The sequence below is a fragment of the Pecten maximus genome, chromosome 1, assembly GCF_902652985.1.
Source record: "Pecten maximus chromosome 1, xPecMax1.1, whole genome shotgun sequence".
Taxonomy (NCBI): domain Eukaryota; kingdom Metazoa; phylum Mollusca; class Bivalvia; order Pectinida; family Pectinidae; genus Pecten; species Pecten maximus.
In genome coordinates this window covers 12341410-12369250 of record NC_047015.1, presented here as the reverse complement: position 1 = coordinate 12369250, position 27841 = coordinate 12341410, and the positions used below count along the sequence as shown (strand labels likewise).

Genomic DNA, 27841 nt, shown 5'->3' with positions numbered 1-27841 from the left:
TTATGTTAAGGGTATGTAGTTTGTTACTATGTTAAGGGTATGTAGTTTGTTACTATGTTAAGGGTATGTAGTTTGTTACTATGTTAAGGGTATGTCGTTTGTTACTATGTTAAGGGTATGTAGTTTGTTACTATGTTAAGGGTATGTAGTTTGTTATACTGTTAAGGGTATGTAGTTTGTTACTATGTTAAGGGTATGTAGTTTGTTATATTTAAGGGTGTGTTTTTTTTAAGGTTGTAGTTGTTACTATGTTAGGTAGTGTTTTAAATGTTAAGGGTTAGTTGTTTTTATATGGTAAGGTATGTATTTTTTTATTATGTTAGGGTATGTCGTTTGTTATTTTTAAGGGTATGTGGTTGTTATTATGTTAGGGTATGTAGTTTGTTATTATGTTAAGGGTATGTGTTTGTTATAGGTTAAGGATGTTTTGTTCTTGTTAAGGGTATGGTTTGTTTTTGTCAAAGTTTGGTTGTGTTTTTAATTTAAGGGTATGGTTGTGTTTGTTATTATGTTAAGTTTGGTGTTTTTTATATGTTAGGGTTTTCTTTTTATATTTGTGTGGTGTTTGTTATATATAAGGGTATGTTGTTGTTTAGTTTGTTACTTGTTTTAGGGTTTAGTTTGTTATAGTTAAGGGTATGTAGTTTGTTTTATTTAGGTATGTTTTGTTACTATTTAAGGGATGTGTTTGTTAATTTTAAGGGTATGTAGTTTGTTACTATGTTAAGGGTATGTAGTTGTTATAGGTTAAGGGTATGTAGTTTGTTTATATGTTAAGGTATGTAGTTTGTTACTTATGTTAAGGGTATGTAGTTTGTTACTATGTTAAGGGTATGTAGTTTGTTATTATGTAAAGGGTATGTGCTTTGTTACAATGTTAAGGACATGTAGTTTGTTATTATGTAAAGGGTATGTCGTTTGTTATTATGTTAAGGGTATGTAGTTTGTTATTATGTTAAGGGTATGTAGTTTTGTTACTATGTTAACGGGTATGTAGTTGTTACTATGTTAAGGGTACTGTAGTTTGTTATTATGTTAGGGTATGTAGTTTGTTATTATGTTAAGGGTATGTAGTTTGTTACTATGTTAAGGGCTGTGAGTTTGTTACTATGATTAAGGGTATGTAGTTTGTTACTATGTAAGGGTATGTAGTCTGTTACTATGTTAAGGGTATGTAGTTTGTTATACTATGTTAAGGGATGTAGTTTGTTATTATGTTAAGGGTATGTATTTGTTACTTGTTAAGGGTATGTATTTGTTACTATGTTAAGGGTATGTTTTTTATTTAAGGGTGTGTTTTGTTACTATGTAAGGGTAATGGTAGTTTGTTACTATGTAAGGGTATGTGTTTTTTATTTAAGGGTTTAGGTTTGTTTTTGTTATTATGTTAAGGGTATGTGTTTTTATATGTTAAGGGTATGTTTTTTTTTGTTAAGGGTTGTTAGTTTTATTATGTTAGGGTTGTTTTTTAGTTAAGGTCATATTTTTTAAGTTAAGGTTTGTAGTTTTGTTATGTTAAGGTTGTTTGTTACTATGTTAAGGGTATGTGGTTTGTTATTATGTTAAAGGGTTGTAGTTTTATTATTGGGGTATTTTTTATTAGTTGTAAGGGTATGTAGTTTTTAACTAGTTAAGGTATGTATTTTTTTATGTTAAGGGGATGTAGTTTTGTTATTTGTTAAGGGTTGTATGTTTTGTTATTATGTTAAGGGTATGTAGTTTGTTATTATGTTAAGGGTATGTAGTTTGTTACTACTGTTAAGGGTATGTAGTTTGTTACTATGTTAAGGGTATGTAGTTTGTTACTATGTTAAGGGTATGTAGTTTGTTATTATGTTAAGGGTATGTAGTTTGTTACTATGTTAAGGGTATGTCGTTTGTTACTATGTTAAGGGTATGTAGTTTGTTATACTGTTAAGGGTATGTAGTTTGTTACTATGTTAAGGGTATGTAGTTTGTTACTATGTTAAGGGTATGTAGTTTGTTACTATGTTAAGGGTATGTAGTTTGTTACTATGTTAAGGGTATGTAGTTTGTTATTATGTTAAGGGTATGTAGTTTGTTATTATGTTAAGGGTATGTAGTTTGTTACTATGTAAGGGTATGTAGTTTGTACTATGTTAAGGGTATGTAGTTTGTTACTATGTTAAGGGTATGTAGTTTGTTACTTATGTAAGGGTATGTAGTTTGTTATTATGTTAAGGGTATGTAGTTTGTTACTATGTTAAGGGTATGTAGTTTGTTACTATGTTAAGGGTATGTAGTTTGTTACTATGTTAAGGGTATGTAGTTTGTTATTATGTTAAGGGTATGTAGTTTGTTATATGTTAAGGGTATGTAGTTTGTTATTATGTTAAGGGTATGTAGTTTGTTACTATGTTAAGGGTATGTAGTTTGTTATTATGTTAAGGGTATGTAGTTTGTTATTATGTTAAGGGTATGTAGTTTGTTATTATGTTAAGGGTATGTAGTTTGTTACTATGTTAAGGGTATGTAGTTTGTTATTATGTTAAGGTATGTAGTTTGTTACTATGTTAAGGGTATGTAGTTTGTTACTATGTTAAGGGTATGTAGTTTGTTACTATGTTAAGGGTATGTAGTTTGTTATTATGTTAAGGGTATGTAGTTTGTTACTATGTTAAGGGTATGTAGTTTGTTACTATGTTAAGGGATGTGTTGTTTACTATGTTAAGGTATGTTTTAGTTTGTTATATGGTAAGGGTATGTAGTTTGTTACTAGTTAAGGTATGTAGTTTTTTACTATGTTAAGGGTATGTAGTTTGTTATTATGTTAAGGGTAGTAGTTTGTTATATGTTAAGTGTTATGTAGTTGTTATTATGTTAAGAGTATGTAGTTTGTTATTGTGTTAAGGTATTTGTAGTTTGGACTATGTTAAGTGTATGCAGTTGTTACTATGTTAAGGGATGAAGGTGTTACTATGTTAAGGGTATTCGTTGTTACTAGTTTTAAGGGGTTGTCGTTTGTTACTATGTTAAGGGTATGTCGTTTGTTACTATGTTAAGGGTATGTCGTTTGTTACTATGTTAAGGGTATGTCGTTTGTTACTATGCTAAGGGTATGTCGTTTGTTACTATGTTAAGGGTATGTCGTTTGTTACTATGTTAAGGGTATGTCGTTTGTTACTATGCTAAGGGTATGTCGTTTGTTACTATGCTAAGTGTATGTATTTTGTTTTTACGTTAAGGGACCATTTTCCCCCTCACTTACATTAGTCAATTATAAATGTTTATCTTACATTAATATGTAACATGATGGAATGAGGTAGTAATGATGTAATGACCTTATGTTATGTATATAATGTTTTGGAATTGGATTATAAATGTCGTTGTAATAAACTTCCATTTCAATCTATACATATGTGTTACGTTGTTTATTGATTAATGGGCAAGCTGGATGTGTGACTGATGTTGTAAGCAACAATCAGCTGAACATGAATATATATAAATATGTCTTGCCTGAAAAGCACGGAAAAGGACGAACACTGCTTGTAAGTTGTTAGGCGAGCTTTGTTATTATATATATATAGATATTTAAACATTTACCAACTCCACATGGACACACACTTTTTTTCTTATTATATATATGAATAAAAACATGTCATAACTGTAAAAGAATATTTACACAACAAGACACATTAGTAAAAGTTTAAGAGATTATAGATATGACATGCCTTTGTTGACATATCCTGTAGTCATCACATGTTTAGGACTATTTTCACAAAACCCATTGTTTTTTGTCCTTCCATCCTGTCTACTGCCCTCATCATCGTTGTCCCGAAAATGCTGTGTGGGTGAATAGCCATTTCGGACTGTGTATTTCTGTTTCAAAATAAAACATAGATAACAGTATAAATATATCGATGCCATCAGACTGGTAAGCTTGTTTAAAGAATTTTTTTACCAATATCAGCAGTGAAAACACTATATATTGAGCAAAATTGTAAATTTGTTAAGAAACATGTTATGCAATATAATTATCAAAATAAATGTTTCTACTGACACGGAAACATAGACAGAGATATCAACTAAAGACTGATTGGTACTCCGATACATAATTGGTCCTCCAGTTATCTAGAATAAGAAAAATGATAATATCTTTCATCTATACAGGGTTACATATTTAGATAAATCTAATTGACAATATGGCCCAGAATGATAAATGATAAAGGTAAGTAAAAGTGGTTTCACCCTCATGTATAATTTTTCTATATTTACCTTCGCTTTCCTACTGATTCTGTAGCGGACGATGCGTTCCATTCCAAGGACAAAGATCCCTAGGCTTATACCAAACACCGGAGTCAGGAACCAATAAGCGATTTCTGTGAACCCTATTTCCTGTATTATTTCACTTGTGTCGCAGAGCAAATCTCCATTCTCCCACCACTTTCTTTTCAAACTTTCCACGTCAGAACTTTGTTGTATTTCCATAAAACTGTATTGAAATAGAATAGAAGAACTTTATATACAACGTTAATCAACAAATAAGATATCAAACATGTTTGTAAAGCATTTTTAAAGCAGAAATGCTATGGGCTTGTGGTTTGACACAACCCTCTACATCATCATATAAGGCGACATATGATTCCATTTTTCAGTCATATGAGATTTTATGTTTCCCTTTGTATGGTCGTATGTGGTGACTTATATCCCCCTTTGTATAGTCGTATGTGGTGACTTATATCCCCTTGGTATAGTCGTATGTGGTGACTTATATCCCCTTGGTATAGTCGTATGTGGTGACTTATATCCCCTTGGTATAGTCGTATGTGGTGACTTATATCCCCTTGGTATGGTCGTATGTGGTGACTTATATCCCCTTTGTATAGTCGTATGTGGTTACTTATATCCCCTTTGTATAGTCGTATGTGGTGACTTATATCCCCTTGGTATGGTCGTATGTGGTGACTTATATCCCCTTTGTATAGTCGTATGTGGTTACTTATATCCCCTTGGTATAGTCGTATGTGGTTACTTATATCCCCTTGGTATGGTCGTATGTGGTGACTTATATCCCCTTGGTATAGTCGTATGTGGTGACATATCCCCTTGGTATAGTCGTATGTGGTGACATATCCCCTTGGTATAGTCGTATGTGGTGACTTATATCCCCTTGGTATAGTCGTATGTGGTTACTTATATCCCCTTGGTATAGTCGTATGTGGTGACTTATATCCCCTTGGTATGGTCGTATGTGGTGACTTATATCCCCTTGGTATAGTCGTATGTGGTGACTTATATCCCCTTGGTATAGTCGTATGTGGTGACTTATATCCCCTTGGTATAGTCGTATGTGGTGACTTATATCCCTTGGTATAGTCGTATGTGGTTACTTATGTTCCACTTGTGTATGGTCGCGTGCTGTAGTTGATGGTCTATCTGTATGATCATAATTAGCTTCCCCGGGTGTTATTGTCGGACATATTATAACGAAGAATTAGCTTGGCCATTAAGGGAAATCAAATACACAAACAATTTACCGTATAGTATTCAATGTAGAAATGCATGTGATATTGCAACGATAAACCGGAGTTCGTATTCCGGTAAGTTACCTGTTTGACATTGCTGATATAAGACTGGAATCTTTCTTCAGTGCGAATCCAACAGGATGATAGCCCATGGGCGACCCAAGCGACTTCACATCACAATTCTGTGATATTAAATATTTCACAGTGTCTGTCTTTGCCAAAAGAATAAAATTTCCTTCAGCAACCCTTCTCAGAGCCTCGGACGTAGTATTGAAGAATCCTGTAATTGTCATGCTTTGCCATATTTTCGTGAAAGTGTCTCTGACCGGGTAGTCCCAGACAATTTCATTAAAGGCATATTGCTTATAGTCTGGGTAAAGGTTAGAACTTTTCCATAGATCATGAAATGCTTCTTCTGTTTTCATCATGTTCTCGAAATACACCATTTCATCTGACCCCCACACAACAGAGAATTTGACATCCTTTTTGTTTACTAAATCCGATATAGTGTTGACTTGTATCTCGTCCATACGATAAACGGTCATGAAGGATGCCAGGTTAGCAGTGAAGGCGGACAGTAGGATAAAGGACAGCAGCCAGAAGCCGAAACCCATTAACTTTGTACTGGTCCGAGATAAACGAATACCTTCACCTGCAAATCAAGACCGACTTAATTATACTGTCAAACTATATTAGTCTGTCGAAATTCAGCATAGCATAGAAAAGCATAATGTTTCTTATTTCTGATAAATGTCCCATTATTTATTTTATGTACCATTACACAAGTAAAGCAAAGTGTGTCATCTTATTTTGATCACATATTAGATTAACTTTTTTTTTTTATATAATTGCCCTCGTCCGAACATTCTTATTATTATTTTGAGTACTATTTCACAGCAAGGCAAATTATTTTACCTCGGATATTAGCGTTTTGATTGCTGCACTGAATACACAAGTGAATTCCTAGAGTTCCGGCCAGACAATAATTAATGAAGTCTTTTATTGAGAATGAGAGAGGACAGTGGTCACATAGTATATAAATAACGACAGTATAATATGATATGGAAATAGAGGGATCGCGCCATATAGACACCGGGGGGGGGTTACATAATAGAGGAATTACAATTGATCACATGACAGAGAAATTACCAGAGTGATCACATCATAGACAAATTATACGAGTGATCACATTACGGTAATATCAGTTGTGATATCTTTAGTTAGGTACTTACGTCACGGTAATATCAGTTGTGATATCTTTAGTTAGGTACTTATGTCACGGTAATATCAGTTGTGATATCTTTAGTTAGGTACTTATGTCACGGTAATATCAGTTGTGATATCTTTAGTTAGGTACTTATGTCACGGTAATATCAGTTGTGATATCTTTAGTTAGGCACTTATGTCACGGTAATATCAGTTGTGATATCTTTAGTTAGGTACTTACGTCACGGTAATATCAGTTGTGGTTCCTTTAGTAGACGTACTTACATTCAAAATCTGCCTTTGTTATGATAAACCAAACCACGTCTTGGAATGAACAGTACTTGACATCAGGATTTTTCTTTCTCTCCAGCTTTTTTATTATATTTTCGTAAATCCACAGTGAAACCGAGGTGAATATAAAACAACTCAGCCAAACAAGCATTGACCAGTGGTCAAATATTTCTAAAAAGTCAAAGCGTCTTCCTTTTTTCGCTCTCGTAAGCATTTGAACCCCATCGTACTGAATATATGGCAAAATGAAGTCAACCATCATTTCTCGTCCCTTGGTGACTGCAATTGGGCCGATGACCATGTCAGCTCTCTGAAATATTAAATAAACACTATCATCATCTAAAATGCATTCCCCCACAGTCCTGACTTCGACCTATTATAAATTTGTACAGGTACTTGGCTGTTACTTTAGTAGTAATTTTTCGTTGGTGCGTTAATTTTTTTTTTTTTTTTTTTTTTTACAAATAAAGGAAATCTATTTTCATATCCAAGTTGTTCCTAAATGCCACCAATGCTTATAATCAGGCCAATACCATTGACCCTATGACAAAATGTCATTCCGTTGTAGACAAAATTGCAAGTTTCTGTAGCCAGATAGATCATTTTATACATTTGCATTGAATTTAAACAAATGACGGTAGGAAAACAATGAAAATAAAATTATACAACCAAATATTGCTTACTCCGGTAACTACATCCTCAATACATTCATTCCAGGTGAATACAGTGGCTTCTATAAAGGGTTGGTTGATGGTACACTCATTTATAATGAATTGTATCCCAGACTCTTCTGCGAGCTTGCTCAACAATTCTACCGCGTAACCGCGATATGAGGTGACACCTTGATACGTGTCTTTGAATACATACGGTGGGCGCTGAAACAAAAGTCAAAATCATTAATTGTGAAAAAGAATCTTATCGAATCGCCAAAACAAGAAATGACGTCTGAGTTATATTTTGTATCACTAGCCTGGCCCCCGCTAAGAGCAGCGACCCCATTGGCTCTCATTTAAAATCATGGTTGATCAAGGTTTTTTGGTTCAATTTCTTTAGTGGGCAGATCAGTGACAAATCTATTGAATATTAAAAATTTACTTATTGATAGATTGATAGATAGATGTGTTTTGCAGACATTCAAACAAAATATATTATTAAATATATTAAAATCAAAATATAAAACGTGAAAACGACATATCTGTATTCTTTCTCAAATAGATATCAGGTATATATGTCACTGTATAAGCTCCTCGTTAAAATTGTCATGTTTTTCTCCAGCTTCTTATACGTACATGGACAGTCACAACTCTAAGAGCTAGCTTTCTGTTATTTGTTGTAGAGTTGACAGGCAGTCTGCCAGATGTTTCTGTGAGGTCATTCCATACGCCCACCTAAAACAATATATTTCTGAATTATCTGTTAAAAAGATGTGTTGATGACAATGAAAAGTTTTCTTACAAATTATCGATTTTAAGTTAGAATTAGAGTTCCGTTTTCATGTCTGTGAGTCCTTTTAGTGTTTGCATCCACCGAGAACAGTGTCTAGGGTAACGTACAACGCCAAGCTTACATTTTATATCTACATGCATGTGATGGATAGGTAATCAAGAACTGAATTTAAGTACAGATTGTATGGTATAAACCACCGTGGAACTAGTTAAATACAGATTGATATAATGTAAAGGTGAATATTTACCTGAGCAAACGTTCCATTCAAAGTTGGCTGGAATATCTTTATTTCATGCTGGACGGTGGTCAAAGCCTAAAACATCATTACAAACGGTGAGCAGCAACACACTGCTCTGCACTCTCTTAGTGAAACATAATTTATGTTAATGGAGACAGATGTTCATCACGATGATTTGCCTAAATATGAACGTATATATTGAAATGCATTGTTTTAGAAGGAATCCTATCGTCATAACGATAAAATGTTTGAAGCATTTTAAGAATCCGATGAAATATTTAATTTACAATGAACTCTGCGTGTCCTAAACAATAGGCTGTATCTAAGGTCTAGATACGCTCACCTCCCCTATAAACATTAGTATTACTGAATTGCTTGCTGTCTTAGTTCCCAATCAAATATGTACTGATATTTTACAGACAGTACCTGTTAAGTTAATTTACAAATCCATCTTGTTTCTTTCAATGTATTTACATTTTAGTTATACAGTACCTGTTTAATTAATTTACAGATTCCTCTGGCTTCTTCCAATGTATTTACATTTTACTTACATGCTTTACTCTAAGTGATCAGCACACTGTCGATTTACATAATTATCTTGCCTAATTATACTTGTTTAACTTACCTGTTTCAATTCGGAGGTAAGGAACAACGGATCAATCCCTTCGTTGGTATAAACATGTGACGTATTGAGCATTCGGCGAACAACAGACTCAATCTGACAAAAATAATGATAATAATTTACACTATAAGTATAATGACATTAAACTATATGGTATACGTAGATTTGGGATTTATTTCAATATTGATAGTGCAGCTAGGTTACATTGCAATGTAATCATTTCATGAGAGTTTTTTTTTCTTTAGAGACAATTAATACGAGCATTTCTTGTATGTGTATGTAAACTTACAGGCGTTTTACAGTGCATGTAAACTTACAAGCGTTTTACAGTGCATGTAAACCTACAGACGTTTTACAGTGTATGTAAACTTACAGACGTTTTACAGTGTATGTAAACTTACAGACGTTTTACAGTGTATGTAAACTTACAGACGTTTTACTGTGTATGTAAACTTACAGACGTTTTACAGTGTATTTAACCTTACAGACGTTTTACAGTGTATGTAAACATACAGACGTTTTACAGTGTATTTAACCTTACATGCGTTTTACTGTGCATGTAAACCTACAGACGTTTTACAGTGTATTTAACCTTACAGACGTTTTACAGTGTATGTAAACCTACAGACGTTTTACAGTGTATGTAACCTACAGACGTTTTACAGTGTATGTAAACTTACTGACGTTTTACAGTGTATGTAAACTTACAGACGTTTTACAGTGTATGCAAACCTACAGACGTTTTACAGTGTATGTAAACCTAGTCGTTTTACAGTGTATGTAACCTACAGACGTTTTACAGTGTATGTAAACTTACAGACGTTTTACAGTGTATGTAAACTTACAGACGTTTTACAGTGTATGTAAACTAAGTTGTTTTACAGTGTATGTAAACTTACAGACGTTTTACAGTGTATGTAAACTTACAGACGTTTTACAGTGTATGTAAACTAAGTTGTTTTACACTGTATGTAAACTACAGTCGTTTTACAGTGTATGTAACCTTACAGACGTTTTACAGTGTATGTAAACTTACAGTTGTTTTACAGTGTATGTAAACTTACAGACGTTTTACAGTGTATGTAAACCTTACTGACGTTTTACAATGTATGTAAACTTACAGACGTTTTACAGTGTATGTAAACCTACAGACGTTTTACAGTGTATGTAAACTACAGACGTTTTACAGTGTATGTAAACTTACAGACGTTTTACAGTGTATGTAAACTTACAGTTGTTTTACAGTGTATGTAACCTTACTGACGTTTTACAGTGTATGTAACCTTACTGACGTTTTACAGTGTATGTAAACCTACAGACGTTTTACAGTGTATGTAAACTACAGACGTTTTACAGTGTATGTAAACTTACAGACGTTTTACAGTGTATGTAAACTTACAGTTGTTTTACAGTGTATGTAACCTTACTGACGTTTTACAGTGTATGTAACCTTACTGACGTTTTACAGTGTATGTTAACCTACAGACGTTTTACAGTGTATGTAAACTTAGTTGTTTTACAGTGTATCTAAACTTACATTGGTTTTACAGTGTATGTAAACTTAGACGTTTTACAGTGTATGTAAACTTACTGACGTTTTACAGTGTATGTAACCTTACTGACGTTTTACAGTGTATGTTAACCTACAGACGTTTTACAGTCTATGTTACCTTACTGACGTTTTACAGTGTATGTTAAACTTCAGTCGTAGTACAGTGTATGTAAACTTACAGACGTTTTACAGTGTATGTAAACTTACAGACGTTTTACAGTGTATGTAAACCTACAGTCGTTTTACAGTGTATGTAAACTTACAGACGTTTTACAGTGTATGTAAACTTACAGACGTTTTACAGTGTATGTAAACCTACAGACGTTTTACAGTGTATGTAAACTACAGTCGTTTTACAGTGTATGTAAACTTAGTTGTTTTACAGTGTATGTAAACCTACAGACGTTTTACAATGTATGTAAACCTACAGACGTTTTACAGTGCATGTAAACCTACAGACGTTTTAGTGCATGTAAACCTACAGACGTTTTACAGTGTATGTAAACTTACAGACGTTTTACAGTGTATGTAAACTTAGAGACGTTTTACAGTGTATGTAAACCTACAGACGTTTTACAGTGCATGTAAACCTACAGACGTTTTAGTGCATGTAAACCTACAGACGTTTTACAATGTATGCAAACTTACAGACGTTTTACAGTGTATGTAAACCTACAGACGTTTTACAGTGTATGTAAACTACAGTCGTTTTACAGTGTATGTAACCTTACAGACGTTTTACAGTGTATGTAAACTTACAGTTGTTTTACAGTGTATGTAAACTTACAGTTGTTTTACAGTCTATGTAACCTTACTGACGTTTTACAGTGTATGTAAACCTACAGTCGTAGTAAATTGTATGTAAACCTACAGTCGTTTTACAGTGTATGTAAACTTACAGACGTTTTACAGTGTATGTAAACTTACAGACGTTTTACAGTGTATGTAAACTTACAGTTGTTTTACAGTGTATGTAAACTTACAGACGTTTTACAGTGTATGTAAACTTACAGACGTTTTACAGTGTATGTAAACCTACAGACGTTTTACAGTGCATGTAAACTTACAGTTGTTTTACAGTGTATGTAAACTTACAGACGTTTTACAGTGTATGTAACCTTACTGACGTTTTACAGTGTATGTAACCTTACTGACGTTTTACAGTGTATGTTAACCTACAGTCGTTTTACAGTGCATGTAAACTTACAGTTGTTTTACAGTGTATGTAAACCTACAGTCGTTTTACAGTGTATGTAAACCTACAGACGTTTTACAGCGTATGTAAACTTACAGACGTTTTACAGTGTATGTAAACTTACAGACGTTTTACAGTGTATGTTAACTACAGTCGTTTTACAGTGTATGTAAACCTATAGACGTTTTACAATGTATGAAACCTTACTGACGTTTTACAGTGTATGTAAACCTACAGTCGTAGTACAGTGTATGTAAACTACAGACGTTTTACAGTGTATGTAAACTTACAGACGTTTTACAGTGTATGTAAACCTACAGTCGTTTTACAGTGTATGTAAACCTACAGTCGTTTTACAGTGTATGTAAACCTACAGTCGTTTAACGGTGTATGTAAACCTGCAGACGTTTTACGGTGTATGAAACCTTACTGACGTTTTACAGTGTATGTAAACCTACAGTCGTAGTACAGTGTATGTAAACTTACAGACGTTTTACAGTGTATGTAAACTTACAGACGTTTTACAGTGTATGTAAACTTACAGACGTTTTACAGTGTATGTAAACCTACAGTCGTTTTACAGTGTATGTAAACCTACAGACGTTTTACAGTGTATGTAAACCTACAGTCGTTTTACGGTGTATGTTAACTTACAGTTGTTTCGACTTGTGGTATATAGTCATCTCGAAGTAGGTTGATAGTACTGTCACAATTGGAACAGAGAGGAACAATGCCCTGTGAATCAAGTAAGAGCCATATGGTATCGGCTACTAACGCCGTCAGCTCCGTTATCTACGAACATATAACACATTCTAAGTTATTTCTGAACATTGTGCTGAAACATTGCAGATCATATCATTAAAGCTTCAGTAATAAAATTTAACAATCAAAGCACTGCAAAAACTAGTAAAAGAACAAAGATATACAAGTGATTCGTTCCATGTAATGTGACACTCCTATGAGATCCCGATTTAATAGTTAAACTATACCATGCTATGTATTTCTTCTTTCATAATTATCTTGATAATATATTACCAAAGTTGTGACGTTCTTAACCAAAGATGGCGTTCCAAGAAAGATGAATTTCCGTGAATCCGAGCGAGACAAAACTTTCCGTAGTGAGTCCAGAAAATTCCCATCCGATAATTTGATATCTACAATGACTACATCGACGGACTGTACGTGTTCCAACAGGACCGATAAAGGGACTACAGGAAAACAATGTACAAAGTAAAATACAACTTGTCTATATGACGTCATGTAGGAGACTAGAATGTTACGCGGTGTTATTATAAGACGTTAAAGTAATCCGAATTAAACGAATAAGGATTATACACTTGTATATTTAAACAACAAACGGAGGTCATTATATAGCAGTACAGTAGCAATATTTGTAAATCAATACGAACGAAACAATTATAAAGGCGTTTACGACCAATATGAACATATGAACTTGAAAAAAAACCCAAGCATTTAACTATGTTTTCTTCCTGCAAAATAATAAAATTAATCGGCGTTCCTTTTTTTTGTAATTATTATAATTAAAGGTCGTAATTCTACATGTGTATCTACGAATTCCAGAACAACTTGTCTATGAATGCAGACATCCCTGTTTATACATATAAAAGTCTGTTTTTTCTCTCTAGACATATGCTCTTGTTCAAATACACAAAACGGTAACAAGACGATGTTAAATGATGACGTTCGCAAGAAAATATTCATAATGTTATTTATCAAACGTTGTTGTTGGCCAACCAACACTCCATAATGAGAATTAGTTAATAATAGATGTCTTTGTTAAGTTGTGCAGCTGTCTTTATTTGAGGATTACATATTTACAGCCCTTGAAGTATTAACAACATATCATACACACTTTGCATGTCGACATCGTTGAGGACGATGAGCTCCTTATGTCGATCCGACTCGCTGGTCAATAGGCGTGTCAATAAGGTACCATATCTGAGTTGGGGAGACAAAAGGCGTATTACGTGCTCTGAAGGTAGCGGACATCGCCCATATAGGCAAACAACAACGGATCCTCCCCACTCATCCAGACATCCGGGTCCGACATTCGGATCATAGACAAACACCACAAAGGGAGAGCGTTCTAAAAAAATAATTGGTAGTAAATTATGTCTTCGGTATACTTGGGTATAACGGTAAATGTATGTTGTTGATAAAACGATAGAAAGATGTAAATTGAGACCTGCCCTAAAGGTCGCCTGTATATAACAAACCCTATCTTAAGGTCACCTGTAAAAAACAAAACCTTTCAAAAAGTCACCTGTATGTAACAAAACCTACCAAAAAGTCATCTGTATGTAACAAACCCTTTCAAAAAGTCACCTGTATGTAACAAAACCTACCAAAAAGTCACCTGTATGTAACAAAACCTACCAAAAGGTCACCTGTATGTAAAAAAACCTATCAAAAAGTCATCTGTATGTAACAAAACCTATCTTAAGGTTACCTGTATATAACAAAACCTATAAAAAAAAGTCACCTGTATGTAACTAAACCTATCAAAAAGTCATCTGTATGTAACAAAACCTATCAAAAGTCACCTGTATGTAACAAAACCTATCTTAAGGTTACCTGTATGTAACAATACCTATCTTAAGGTTACCTGTATGTAACAATACCTATCTTAAGGTCACATCTATATAACAAAACCTGTCTAAAAGACTACCTGTTTCAGGCCCCAATGAAACACAGATCATTGAATATGAATATCTATGTAAACTGTAAGGTTTCAGTGGCTTTTCAAAACAGGATTGTTTTATTTAAAAAAAAACAACAACAACTTATTATTAACAATGATGATGATGACAAAGAGAACTGTAATATTGGACTATACCAGGCTCACTATAAATAATAACACATAAACAGGTCGGACATACCCCGTGGTCTGTAATATTGGACTATACCAGGCTCACTATAAATAATTACACATAAAGAAGTCGGACATACCCCGTGATCTGTAATATTGGACTATACCAGGCTCACTATAAATAATAACACATAAAGAGGTCGGACATACCTCGTGATCTGTAATATTGGACTATACCAGGCTCACTATAAATAATAACACATAAACAGGTCGGACATACCCCGTGATCTGTAATATTGGACTATACCAGGCTCACTATAAATAATAACACATAAAGAGGTCGGACATACCCCGTGATCTGTAATATTGGACTATACCAGGCTCACTATAAATAATAACACATAAAGAGGTCGGACATACCCCGTGATCTGTAATATTGGACTATACCAGGCTCACTATAAATAATAACACATAAAGAGGTCGGACATACCCCGTGATCTGTAATATTGGACTATACCAGGCTCACTATAAATAATAACACATAAACAGGTCGGACATACCCCGTGGTCTGTAATATTGGACTATACCAGGCTCACTATAAATAATAACACATAAAGAGGTCGGACATACCTCGTGATCTGTAATATTGGACTATACCAGGCTCACTATAAATAATAACACATAAAGAGGTCGGACATACCCCGTGATCTGTATATTGGACTATACCAGGCTCACTATAAATAATAACACATAAAGAGGTCGGACATACCCCGTGATCTGTAATATTGGACTATACCAGGCTCACTATAAATAATAACACATAAAGAGGTCGGACATACCCCGTGATCTGTAATATTGGACTATACCAGACTCACTATAAATAATAACACATAAAGAGGTCGGACATACCTCGTGATCTGTAATATTGGACTATACCAGGCTCACTATAAATAATTACACATAAACAGGTCGGACATACCCCGTGATCTGTAATATTGGACTATACCAGGCTCACTATAAATAATAACACATAAAGAGGTCGGACATACCTCGTGATCTGTAATATTGGACTATACCAGACTCACTATAAATAATTACACATAAACAGGTCGGACATACCCCGTGATCTGTAATATTGGACTATACCAGGCTCACTATAAATAATAACACATAAAGAGGTCGGACATACCCCGTGATCTGTAATATTGGACTATACCAGGCTCACTATAAATAATTACACATAAAGAGGTCGGACATACCCCGTGGTCTGTAATATTAGACTATACCAGGCTCACTATAAATAATAACACATAAAGAGGTCGGACATACCCCGTGATCTGTAATATTGGACTATACCAGGCTCACTATAAATAATAACACATAAAGAGGTCGGACATACCCCGTGGTCTGTAATATTGGACTATACCAGGCTCACTATAAATAATAACACATAAACAGGTCGGACATACCCCGTGATCTGTAATATTGGACTATACCAGACTCACTATAAATAATTACACATAAACAGGTCGGACATACCCCGTGATCTGTAATATTGGACTATACCAGGCTCACTATAAATAATAACACATAAAGAGGTCGGACATACCCCGTGATCTGTAATATTGGACTATACCAGGCTCACTATAAATAATAACACATAAAGAGGTCGGACATACCCCGTGGTCTGTAATATTGGACTATACCAGGCTCACTATAAATAATAACACATAAAGAGGTCGGACATACCCCGTGGTCTGTAATATTGGACTATACCAGGCTCACTATAAATAATAACACATAAAGAGGTCGGACATACCCCGTGGTCTGTAATATTGGACTATACCAGGCTCACTCTTGTTCACGCTCAAACTGACATCCCGCTCATCGAAATCAGCAACTGCGAAAAAAGGTTTGTGTCATTAGGTACAAACATGAAATAGGAGATATTAACTATGATACGTTAAACCTTAGACCTTAATCGTTCAGCAGTGTTATTGATGTAATCATTTGTTTAGGTGTAATATCAAATAAAAGTACATTTATCAGTGAAACAAATTACCTAATAAAGGTATAGCATTCCGACAAGTTAAATAGATTTATACCTGGCGTAATAGTCCGGTCTCTATGTTACACAGATTTCCTCTCTCGAGCTTTGGATAGCATGATTGGGGGGCAAATGAAGTATAATTGCAAGACGTTGGGGGCGGATTCTACTGGAGTGAACTATATCATTTCCGTGCTTAACAATAACGCGGATTCATCATGTTGAAACACGATGATACTGGAGAATTCCAGCAGTGACATTTTATATGACATCTATAGTCTTAGTATGTACTACATCGATTATCTTAAACAATGCAGTCATTTTGTGCTGATAAGGACCGTGCAATGAAACAAAATAAAACATTGTACTTGTATGGCAAGCCAAGTTGTCAATTTTATCCGCGGAGCAATGTTGATCCAGTATTTTACCAAATTGTATAAGATATCTTATTTGTTCATATGATACCTTATATGTTTATGATATATTTATTATCATATCTTTTATAAGATACCATATATATTATACAAAATATTATTTTCTTTATGAGATATCTTATATTTCATATGAGATATCTTATATTTCATATGAGATATCTTATATTTCATATGAGATATCTTATATTTCATATGAGATATCTCCTATAATATACAAGATATCTTATCAAGAAAAAATTACGAGATATCTTATAAATAACGAAACTCTCGCTAGACCGGCAAAAATAAAAGTTCACACAAACGATAAAAGATTATGAATATAACAATTTTAAATATGTATCAAAACCATAGTAAGAAGTTTCAGCTTCATATGTTCCAATTTTCTCGGTTCCTTCACCGAGTGGGGGAGGTATCCTTATCTCAATATTCAAATTTCATTCTTTATAATATATCTTATAAATGATTTATATAAGATTTCTCATTTAATTTTCATTTATAAGATATCTTACAACGAATGATACAAGATATCTCATTTAATCTGCCTTTATAAGATATATTACATCTTTTATGAGATATATCCTATAATATATAAGATTATGAATAAATAATATATCCCATTTAAATGTCTTTGTGATATCTTATAATCTTTTATGGGATATCATATGCAATATCTATGTCAGATATCTTATAAAGAAATTTAAATGAAATTTCTAATCTATTACATAAGATATCTTATAAAGTATATGTGATGTCTAATATATTATATAAAATATCGTATATAATGCTGGATCAACATTACTCCGTGAATAAATGACAACTTGGTTTGTCATATACTTGTGACGTTCTTACTTCTCAAATGGATGTGATGATATTTATATATTTGATGCACTATGTAAACAATATATCGCTTTATGTGTGTACGAACAGCTATAGCTGTCTTGGGTGTAGGTTATGTACTCGTTGTACCGATAAATCAAAGAACATGTTAACACATCTGTGAACAAACGGACTGTTGAGAAGTAAAACGTTTGGTCATTCGTAAATTGGACCAAGATTTTTATAGTGTATTACTACAGCATTGCATATAAACCAATGATATGCTCATACTATTTTTCAAGTGTGCTATGCTATGGGACTATGATTGCGACAGATTTTGCAAGTGAACTTCACGTGAAAAAATGTTTACATTTTCCTCAGACGGGGTCCAAAAAATCACGTGGTCATTCTACTAACTCTGCTCGAAACAGCAGATATCGGTGAATGTTTGAAGCTTACAATCTTTATGGTTTAATTTTGTCTATACAGTTTAATTTAAAGTATTTTTACACTTTACCAAAAGCAAATGCCTCCAGAAAAAGAGCGAAATATACCTATAGAGTCCCTTTAATGAACAAGTCAATCAACTATTTTGGGAATATACATTTCTAATACTGTAGATATTTTAGTCATAGTGGTTAATTAGGCAGCTTGAAGATGTCACACGGTCCACAAAGTAATTATGATCGATTGAAAATAGGAACATCCTTTTTTATACAATACCAAAAGTTACATACTTTCCGCTATCACGTATACAATCTTCCAAAAGATTTAACTTCTCTGTTATCTTTTATGTTCCAAATGAATAGTTATTTATTGCATCACAAAGTATTTTTATCGTATTCCACTATATAAATGATCATTTAGGACGCAATTATCACGTTTTTGCTGATGATGTTATTTCTATAAACTATAATCTATATCTACTCCTATACCATGGCAGCCATTTTATACATCCGTGTTACAGTAAGTGTATACACTGCCGGTATTGTAGCATCTTTAAATGAGAATTGACAACTTGAGTCATCATAAGCCTGCAATGACAAGTCTGTGTAAATGTACATACCTTGTGACTTGCACCCGACAAGAAAGTGTAGCGTTACTATTGCCAAGATCCACACGCTTGTCTTCATCATCGTAGAAAATTCTGAGTGTCTTACATTCTTCATCTTCTCTTGTGTTTTGATTCAATTCAGGTACATAACACACAGCTCAATTACATGTCTTTCTCAGACTAAATCAGGAAAGAAAAATAAATCTGATCAGTATTGACTCCAGCTGAATGTGTGGAGCAGACACAGTGACAGCAGCAGTCTCACTTCGATTGGTTTTGGTATAAGAACTTCATATATGTCTCCTTTGTTGTTTTCGTGTGCTTTGGGGTGTTGTTTATGACTTTAAGAATTTCTGTGATAAAGTTTACACCAATCTATAAATAAACGCAACAGTTTTGTTTTAGAGTGATGTAATTGTGAAGGAGTGGTAGCAGTGAAAGCTAAGAGTTACAAAAAAACAGAAACCATCCAAACACACAACACCGATGATCTTATGATTACTCGGACATCAAATCGATCGTTCAAGTCATCGCTATATCAGGCTACCTCGAGTAAAAATGAAATTGACAAATCACTAAATGGCAGATGTTAATATACTAGACTAGAATTACATAGACTACAAAATGGCAGATGTCAATATACCAGACTACAAAATTACAGATGTCAATATACCAGACTAGAATTGCATAGACTACAAAATTACAGATGTCAATATACCAGACTAAAATTACATGGACTACAAAATGGCAGATGTCAATATACTAGTTGGATGACACATGAAGGATGTCACAGAAAGAATGAAGCGTAGTGAGGGGCGATAACTCTGTTTCAGCAGTTTTCATCAAAAATCGCTCAATATCTAAATTTCAACCAATGAGAAGACTGTGTTAATGTAAAGGTTGGGCCGCGGGGCCGAGTGGTTAAGGTGTCCCAACATTTTATCACTAGCTGTCTATCTCAGGAAAGCGAGTTCGAAACCGACGTGGGGCAGTTACCTGGTACTGACCGTAGGTCAGTGGTTTTTCTCCGGGTACTCCAGCTTTCCTCCACCACCAAAACCAGGCACGTGCTTAAATGACCCTGGCTTTTAATAGGACGTTAAACAAAAATAAGTAAAACTGTCTTGTTGCCAAGGAAATGAAACCTATAAAGTTGAATTTGCTGTCCCATAATACCCCTATTTCATTAAAATCAGACAATATCTAAATTTGGACCAATCAGAGGTCAGGAAATGGCGACCATTTTGGTAAAACGTGAAAATGAGGTGACCAGAGGGACCGGTGTCCCATGATGTACCTACATATCAAATTTCATCAAAATTGGACAATATCTTATTTTGGACCAATCAGAGGCTGGGAAATGGCAGTCATTTTGTTTTTAAAAAAAAGGTTAAAGTGAGGTTACAAGAGTAACCGTGTCCCATGATGTACCTATATACTGTACCAAATTTCATTGCAGTCAGACAATATTTTGGACAAATATCCTCGAAAAAGATAGGATTAACTCTTTCAGATAGGAATATCCAAGATTTGATGGTAATTGGCTCGCCCCAATATTAATCTTGGAGAAAATTGTTAATAAATCACACTTGCGCGAGGAAAATCCCATTTTTGTATGAATTCCCCAGTGGAACATAATGATACAAATGAGAGAAGGAAAATTGTTTGTTTGTTTGACATAGCCATTTCATTAAATTGATATTTCGAGACCTTCCCCATAGTTTAAAGTCAGTATCAGTGTCTTTGTCAGTGGTCCATGTTGAGCAAATTGGAAGATTGTCTATTTTTTTTTTATTCGAAAATTTTGCAACTTCTTCAGTAGTGTTGGGAATCACTAATAAGTTCATAATCAATCATCATCATATCGATAATTGATCGATCATGAATAGAACTTTAGGAAAATATCTACAAAAGCATTAATATGAATGGTACATTATAATTACCCAGGTAATTTAATATCAAGAACAGGTGAGCAAGTTATCTCCCTTTTTCTATCACAGATGAAAATTAGGAAATTAGAAAGTTTTAAATTGTTTTATGTGAATTTGAACAATAATTCATGTAAAGGAAGCTTAACCATGCATAAGAAATCATGTTTTTATTTTTAAATATCTTTTTTCAACCTTTTATCACGTAGCAGGGTACACCAGTTTGCCCAGTTTCTGAAAATGAAGTTGCAATTATCTCATACTCTTATATATATTTGCTTTGTTAGCTTTGTTTATCACCCTTTGAATAGTCAGCTGAGTCAGTTTGAGGCAGGGTCTCTTTGTAGTAGTTAGTGACTACCTCTGAACAACATGCAGGAGACCTGTCTGTCCACATGCCATCCAGGAAATGGAGCAATAATTTATGAAAATGAAGCTTATCAAGCAAAATAAATAATATTTTCTTTGCAAATAAATTATTTAAACTTCTTGTAAGGTAGCAGTGTAGACCAGCTTGTCCGGTTTCTGAAAAATAAGTAGCATCTTTAAGTCTGAGGCTGGGTCTCCTTGTAGTAGTTGGTGACTACCTGACTGAACAACATACAAGAGGCCGATTGCATGCCATCCAGAGCAATAAGTTTGGTTTGGTTTTGGTTTATTTTGTTTCACGTGCTATTAACAGCTAAGGTCATTTAAGGACGGCCTCCCGTGCGTGCGACATGCATGCGTGTGGTGAGTGCGTATGTGTGTTTTGGGAGGCTGCGGTATGTTCGTGTTAAGTCTCCTTGTGATAGGCCAGAACTTTTGCCGATTTATAGTGCTACCTCACTGAAGCATACTACCGAAGACACCCAGCAGGACACCCCACCCGGTCACATTATACTGACAACGGGCGAACCAGTCGTCCAACTCCTTGTATGCTGCCAGAGCAATAGGGTAAAGTGGTCTTGCCAAAAGACACAACCACGACAGCAAATACCGGCCTGGTTGTCAGCTTCCCTTTTCTTCTACAGGGTAACTGTTCAAACTTTTCTATACTTCTTCTATATATATAATACTAATAAACTTGGTGTATTTGGTTTAAAGTCCTATTAACAACCAAGTTCATTTAAGGACGTGCCAGGTTTAGAGGTGCATAACAGTGAAGGGTTTAAATATATTTGAAAATTTATTTCATTTATTTATTAATGCAAAAGATGATATAATTTGACATGGTCCTAAGAACCATCTCAATAAAGGGCAGGTCAGAGACTTTAATTTCAAAATTTAAAGTATTAGAATATAAATATTTCATTAAAAATTTGAGAAAAAAAAATTCTACTGAAAAAGAATTGTTCAAGATACTGCTAGTGTGTACTGGAACAGTAGTTATTTGAAAGTTCGTGTCATCGTATGAGATATGATTCTCGAAACGTCGTTGCTCCTCAACATAAACAAATATCAGCTGATCAAGACATCAAAACATCAACTAACGACACAGTAATTTCATTAAACAAACAAACAATAAAAAATTTAACTAGAAATTGTTGGTTAACAATTTGACGGGCTTTTCACCTTCTTAGCATAAATGACCTAAAGGCTTGGTATTTCAAAAGGTAAGAAAAAACTATTTAAAAACACTTGATAGGTCATCCGCATTCTAGTTTTGAATTAATCTGGCATCTGAAATAAAACGTTTCAACAAATGTTGGACGAGGGGAGGTAACTCGTACAGCCTTGTACGAGTTATCTACCCTCGTCCAACTAACGTTATATCTCAGATGCCGTTATATATCTGATGCCAAATTAATTCAAAATGGCGTTCCGCGTTAATGGTAAACGTTACCGAAACACCAAAAAACATGAAAATCATCAGAATAACATTTTGAATCATACTTAAATTTCTTTTTTTGGAAAAAGATTAAAAAATGAAGATTTTCTAAAAATAGACTTATTTGACCCCATAGCAAACGCTTTTATTTGACCTCTGACCCTAAAACTTTTAGTGAGTAAAAGCTAGAGCCAGCCTTTAACTACAAATAACATAATTACCTGACCCCTGTAAAATGAATACTTTTTTAATTATGGGCATTTTAAGCTTTTTAATAGATGACGTCATGGCGGCCATCTTAGATTTCAAATCAACTTAAAAAATAACATAACTTGGCCAGGACAATCCAAGGATTATTTCAGCTAAGATTGAGCTGAATACCACAGGTGGAACTTGAGAAGAAGTTTAAAATGTAAAACTATTTTTAATATAGAATATATAGTGAAAATTCAAAATGGCGTATACCGGAAACCGTATGTGTCACAGAAAAACTGAAAACGTCAAATTTATCAGAATGACATTCTACATCATACTAAGAACTTTTTTTGGAAAAAGATTGAAAAATGAAGATTTTCTAAAAATGGACTAATTTAACCCCATAGCGAACTCTTTTATTTGACCTCTGACCTTAAAATTTTTGGTGAGTAAAAGCTAGCGCTAGTCATTATCTACAAATAACATAATTACATGACCTTTGTAAAATGAATACTTTTAGAGTTATGGCCATTTTAAACTTTTCAATACATGACGTCATGGCGGCCATCTTGAATTTCAAACCAACTTAAAAAATAACATAACTTGGCCAGGACATTCCAAGGATTATTTCAGCTAAGATTGAGCTGAATGCCACAGGTGGAACTTGAGAAGAAGTTTGAAATGTACACACTTTTCTATTGAAATATATAGGGGGAAATTCAAAATGGCGTACAACAGAAACCGTATGTGTCACAGAAAAACTGAAAACGTCAAATTCATTAGAATGACATTCTGCATCATATTTCGAAAGAATTTTGAAAAAGAAGAAAAAATGAAGATTTTCTAAAAATAGACTAACTTGACCCTCAGGCGAGCTTTTTCATTTGACCTCTGACCTCAAAACAATGCATTATTAAAAGTTGGCCCCAGATTAGTCCTACAATAATATATATTTGAAATTATTTTAACTGTTACCGTTTTGGAGCTATGGCCACTTAAGCAAAATGAGATATGACGTCATGGCGGCCATCTTGGTTTCTTGACCTACTTGAAGATGTTGCTGTCACCCCTTCAACTCATGCCATATACAATAGGCATAACTGACTTGGCATACCTTTTACCATTTTCCCACAATTTGTGTGACAAAATAAAATGCAGAAGAAGAATAATAATAATAATAATAATAATAATAATAATAATAAACAGAACAGAAACAATAGGTCTTTTCACCACTTTTGGTGAAAAGCCCTAAATATTAAATATTTAAAAGTCGCCTGTCTCTAAAACGTTAATGAACACGTAACATTTACACTAGACCTACTGGAAGCCGACGACTTGGTACGAGATTAGATTTGTTATCGAAAAGAATTGAACGCTGGTCTGGGTTGACGATGAATACTGATCCTGTAAAGCAACAAATGTGGTCATAGTAGACCAGCTGTAACCTCAAATGTCACTTTTAATATGACATGATGTAATACAACTCATTTGGAGTGCAGCTAAAGCCTGGAGTTGAACGAGCAAGCGGCGTGAAGTCCCCGGTGTTAATCCATCCGGAACTCCTCGGGGAATCATTTCAGCGACAAGACCCGATGAGTTCGGGATGGCGTTATTCTATGGTTTTCCTTTATATGCGGACAAGCCGACCAAACTACAGGTGTAAATAATTTCATACGTCAATTTTAACAGACCTGTTGATATTAATGTTGGTTTTAAAAAACATCATCAAGATAACTCGCGCAAAACAAATATAAAACCAGTTGATCCGTAATGATTTTAATATTGATAACCATGTATGCCGACCCAGTCCATCCACAGGTACTTGTGGACATGATTATGATATTTCTAATTCAAATGTTTCATTATAGACGAGTAAATTATTGTATTACAATCGCATGCTTAATTTGAAAAAAATTATCGTACCTCGGCCTTATAAATACTTTATAAGGCCGAGGTACGATATTTTTTTAGTGAATCTTACGTATGATAATCACAAGTACCTGTGATTATCATACGTAACATCGATGCTGAATGTAATGTTCACTGTTGCAAAGTGCTTGAAAGCTTGGGCAGCACGTGCAGAAACCCAAAACATTTCCGACAATGATATTTGCCCGGTTTAAATGTATTTTTTTTGTTGATCAATGCATGTTCTTAAACGTAGACATGATATTTTTTGTGTTTATAACAAGAAACATTTCAAAACGCATGAAAATATTGACGGTGACGATAACTGCCTCCACCTGACGATAACTGCCTCTGTTCGGCCGGAAATACAAATAAAGTATGTTCCCTCGTATAAGTGACAAACGCTCAACGAGTCAGACTCAGGTAAACACAACACTAGCCTAAAGTTAACCTACACCAGTTATTTTATTTTTATGAACAGTATTCACTGGTAATGAAGCAGTCATACTTAACCTGACGATATCTACATTATGTATGTTGCTGGATTTTTGGGGGAATTTTTAGGGCGATTTAAACAGAACCTCTTAGTCAAAATTACGATTTTGACATGTTTGACCCAAAATATCTCATAAATACGAATTTCCATAGGGATACCAGATACATCCAGACCTAACGTTAGATCGAGCCGAGTTTTACAATGGTTCAAAAGCCTGCATGTGCCATTTTTTCCGCTCCCAAATCGCTACAATAGCCGGCAAAAATCGCGAATTAGCTCATAGTTATCATTACGTTCCGTAAGGAACGATAACGAGTTATCGACCCTTACTACACTTCATTCTTTACCATATACTTGTACCATAATTACAGCATTACCATTGAACGGTCAATCCATGGAGTTTTACAATATTAGATGATAACAGAATGAAAATCAAAATGATCTTATTACTAAAACACCTCGTGCCAATAAGGAGACACGTTTATACCGAACTGAATAGTAGCATCAACCGCAGAAATTAATAGGAAAATTACAGGTGTAATAAGTTTACAATTTAATTTAAGATGCCAGTAAAAATTAATATGACATCATCAAATAATACATTTCAACATTATAGCAAATGAATGGTAACATACATATGTACAAAATCAAATGAACAGTAATACATCTATGTACTAAAACAAATGAACAGTAATATACATGTGTACTCTATCAAATGAACGGTTATAAACATATATACTAAATCAGCTGTTAAAAAGTTGTTAAAACAATATGCTAACAAGCGGTAAAACAAAAACAAATATAGAGGAAAAGAACATATCCTTCCGACGTTACTGGCGTGCATGGGGTCCCTAGGGTAAAAACTCACGTGTCCGAAGCGATGATATCAGAGGTTGTTTGTGTACGATTTTGGATGATAAGACGTCCCACCAAGAACAGAAAACATTGTTATGGTATTTCGTTCCAGCTTTTCCCGAGCTACTTACTCCCACGGTATCGATCCAGTTAAGGCACTTTGTTTACCGAATCTGGTTGTACATAACCTTATATAAATTGATGGCGGATTACAGAGAAGGATTAATTGGACATAGTGCCTGAAGCATTTAAACCTTTCTGATGTTACTTCTGCAGCCCATTAAATCAATAAAGTGTGGACATTAGCTTCCTACTTCATATACAATGGTAATACTATTTCGATATTGGTGTAAATGGATATTCGGTTTCTAATAGTAATCAATAAGGTTCCAATCAACTCTGTGATGTCTCTTTCCATATACAGTGTATGCTATTTATTAAATATTTATTCACGGCAAACCTGAATGAAATGACACATGGCACGCGTGCAGTAACGTTAGTAATCACGTGATGTCTCATTCCTTATATGCCATTTTATTAAATATTTATTTTCTGTACACTTGAATGAATTGGCAAACGTGCAGTCGTGCAGTTACTTTAGTCTATCAAATGTCAATTTCATATTACTTTAAAGAAGATATAATTCAGTTATCCAAGACTTTTGCATCAGCATGCACCAATGTACACTCAGTGTCACTCTCTACAATATCGCTCTGTTAAGTATATAATATGGTCTTTATTAATTGGTACTTGACTGCGGCATTGCGATAATATGTTGTATGTCGTTAACACTTTATACAAGCCTTACTATACCTTGGGTGGTCATGTGACAATAGGAGCTGGTGGTTCACCCGCGGGAGCTCGAGCCCGTCGTCCCTGTTCAGAAATGTTTAATTTCTATAGCTTCTTTCACCTTGCGTTTAATGAAGTGCCTCTCCGAACTTATAATTTTGACTGTGTCGGTTTTAATGTTGTGTTCGGAGTTATTACAGTGTTCGTGGATGGCTGATCACGATCTAGAGTTCACCCTTGATACCTATCGTATCCAACAAAGGAAGTGTTACGTACCAAACGGCTAAATATCTGGCCTCGGTCATTGAAGCACTGGCAGGAAAAACAGAATACCATATCATCAACAGTGTGGACTTAGTACAAAGGATCTCGGGACTAGAAGTACCACCGGGACAAAAACTAGTATCCTACGATGTATCCACTCTGTTTACGAGTATTCCGATCTTATCTGATTCCCCAGGAGATTGTTTGAACAGTACATATCTTGTGTTTGGCGGCAATTACTATCAACAACGACTGGGAGCAACTATGGGATCACCAGTCTCTCCTATTGTAGCTAATCTCTACATGGAGCTCTTTGAAAAGCTAGCTCTAAGGTCTGTCAAGAATCCCCCATCAATGTGGTTTAGGTATGTGGATG

General features: G+C 34.4%; 1 protein-coding gene across 1 annotated transcript; it reads right to left on the bottom strand.

Moving 5' to 3' along the window:
* Positions 1–3507: 3507 nt before the first annotated feature.
* LOC117325201 (ionotropic receptor 25a-like) lies at positions 3508–26694 on the bottom strand. Its single transcript, XM_033881274.1, has 14 exons — positions 26423–26694; positions 19230–19397; positions 16686–16766; positions 13910–14143; positions 13072–13244; positions 12691–12828; positions 9293–9385; positions 8677–8742; positions 8273–8371; positions 7667–7858; positions 6978–7293; positions 5571–6138; positions 4237–4453; positions 3508–3840 (listed from the first exon to the last, which is right to left on the bottom strand). The coding sequence occupies exons 2-14, from the start codon at positions 19330–19332 to the stop codon at positions 3676–3678; spliced, it is 2445 nt and encodes an 814-aa protein (XP_033737165.1). The 5' UTR covers positions 19333–19397; positions 26423–26694; the 3' UTR covers positions 3508–3675.
* Between the last annotated feature and the right edge of the window lie 1147 nt (positions 26695–27841).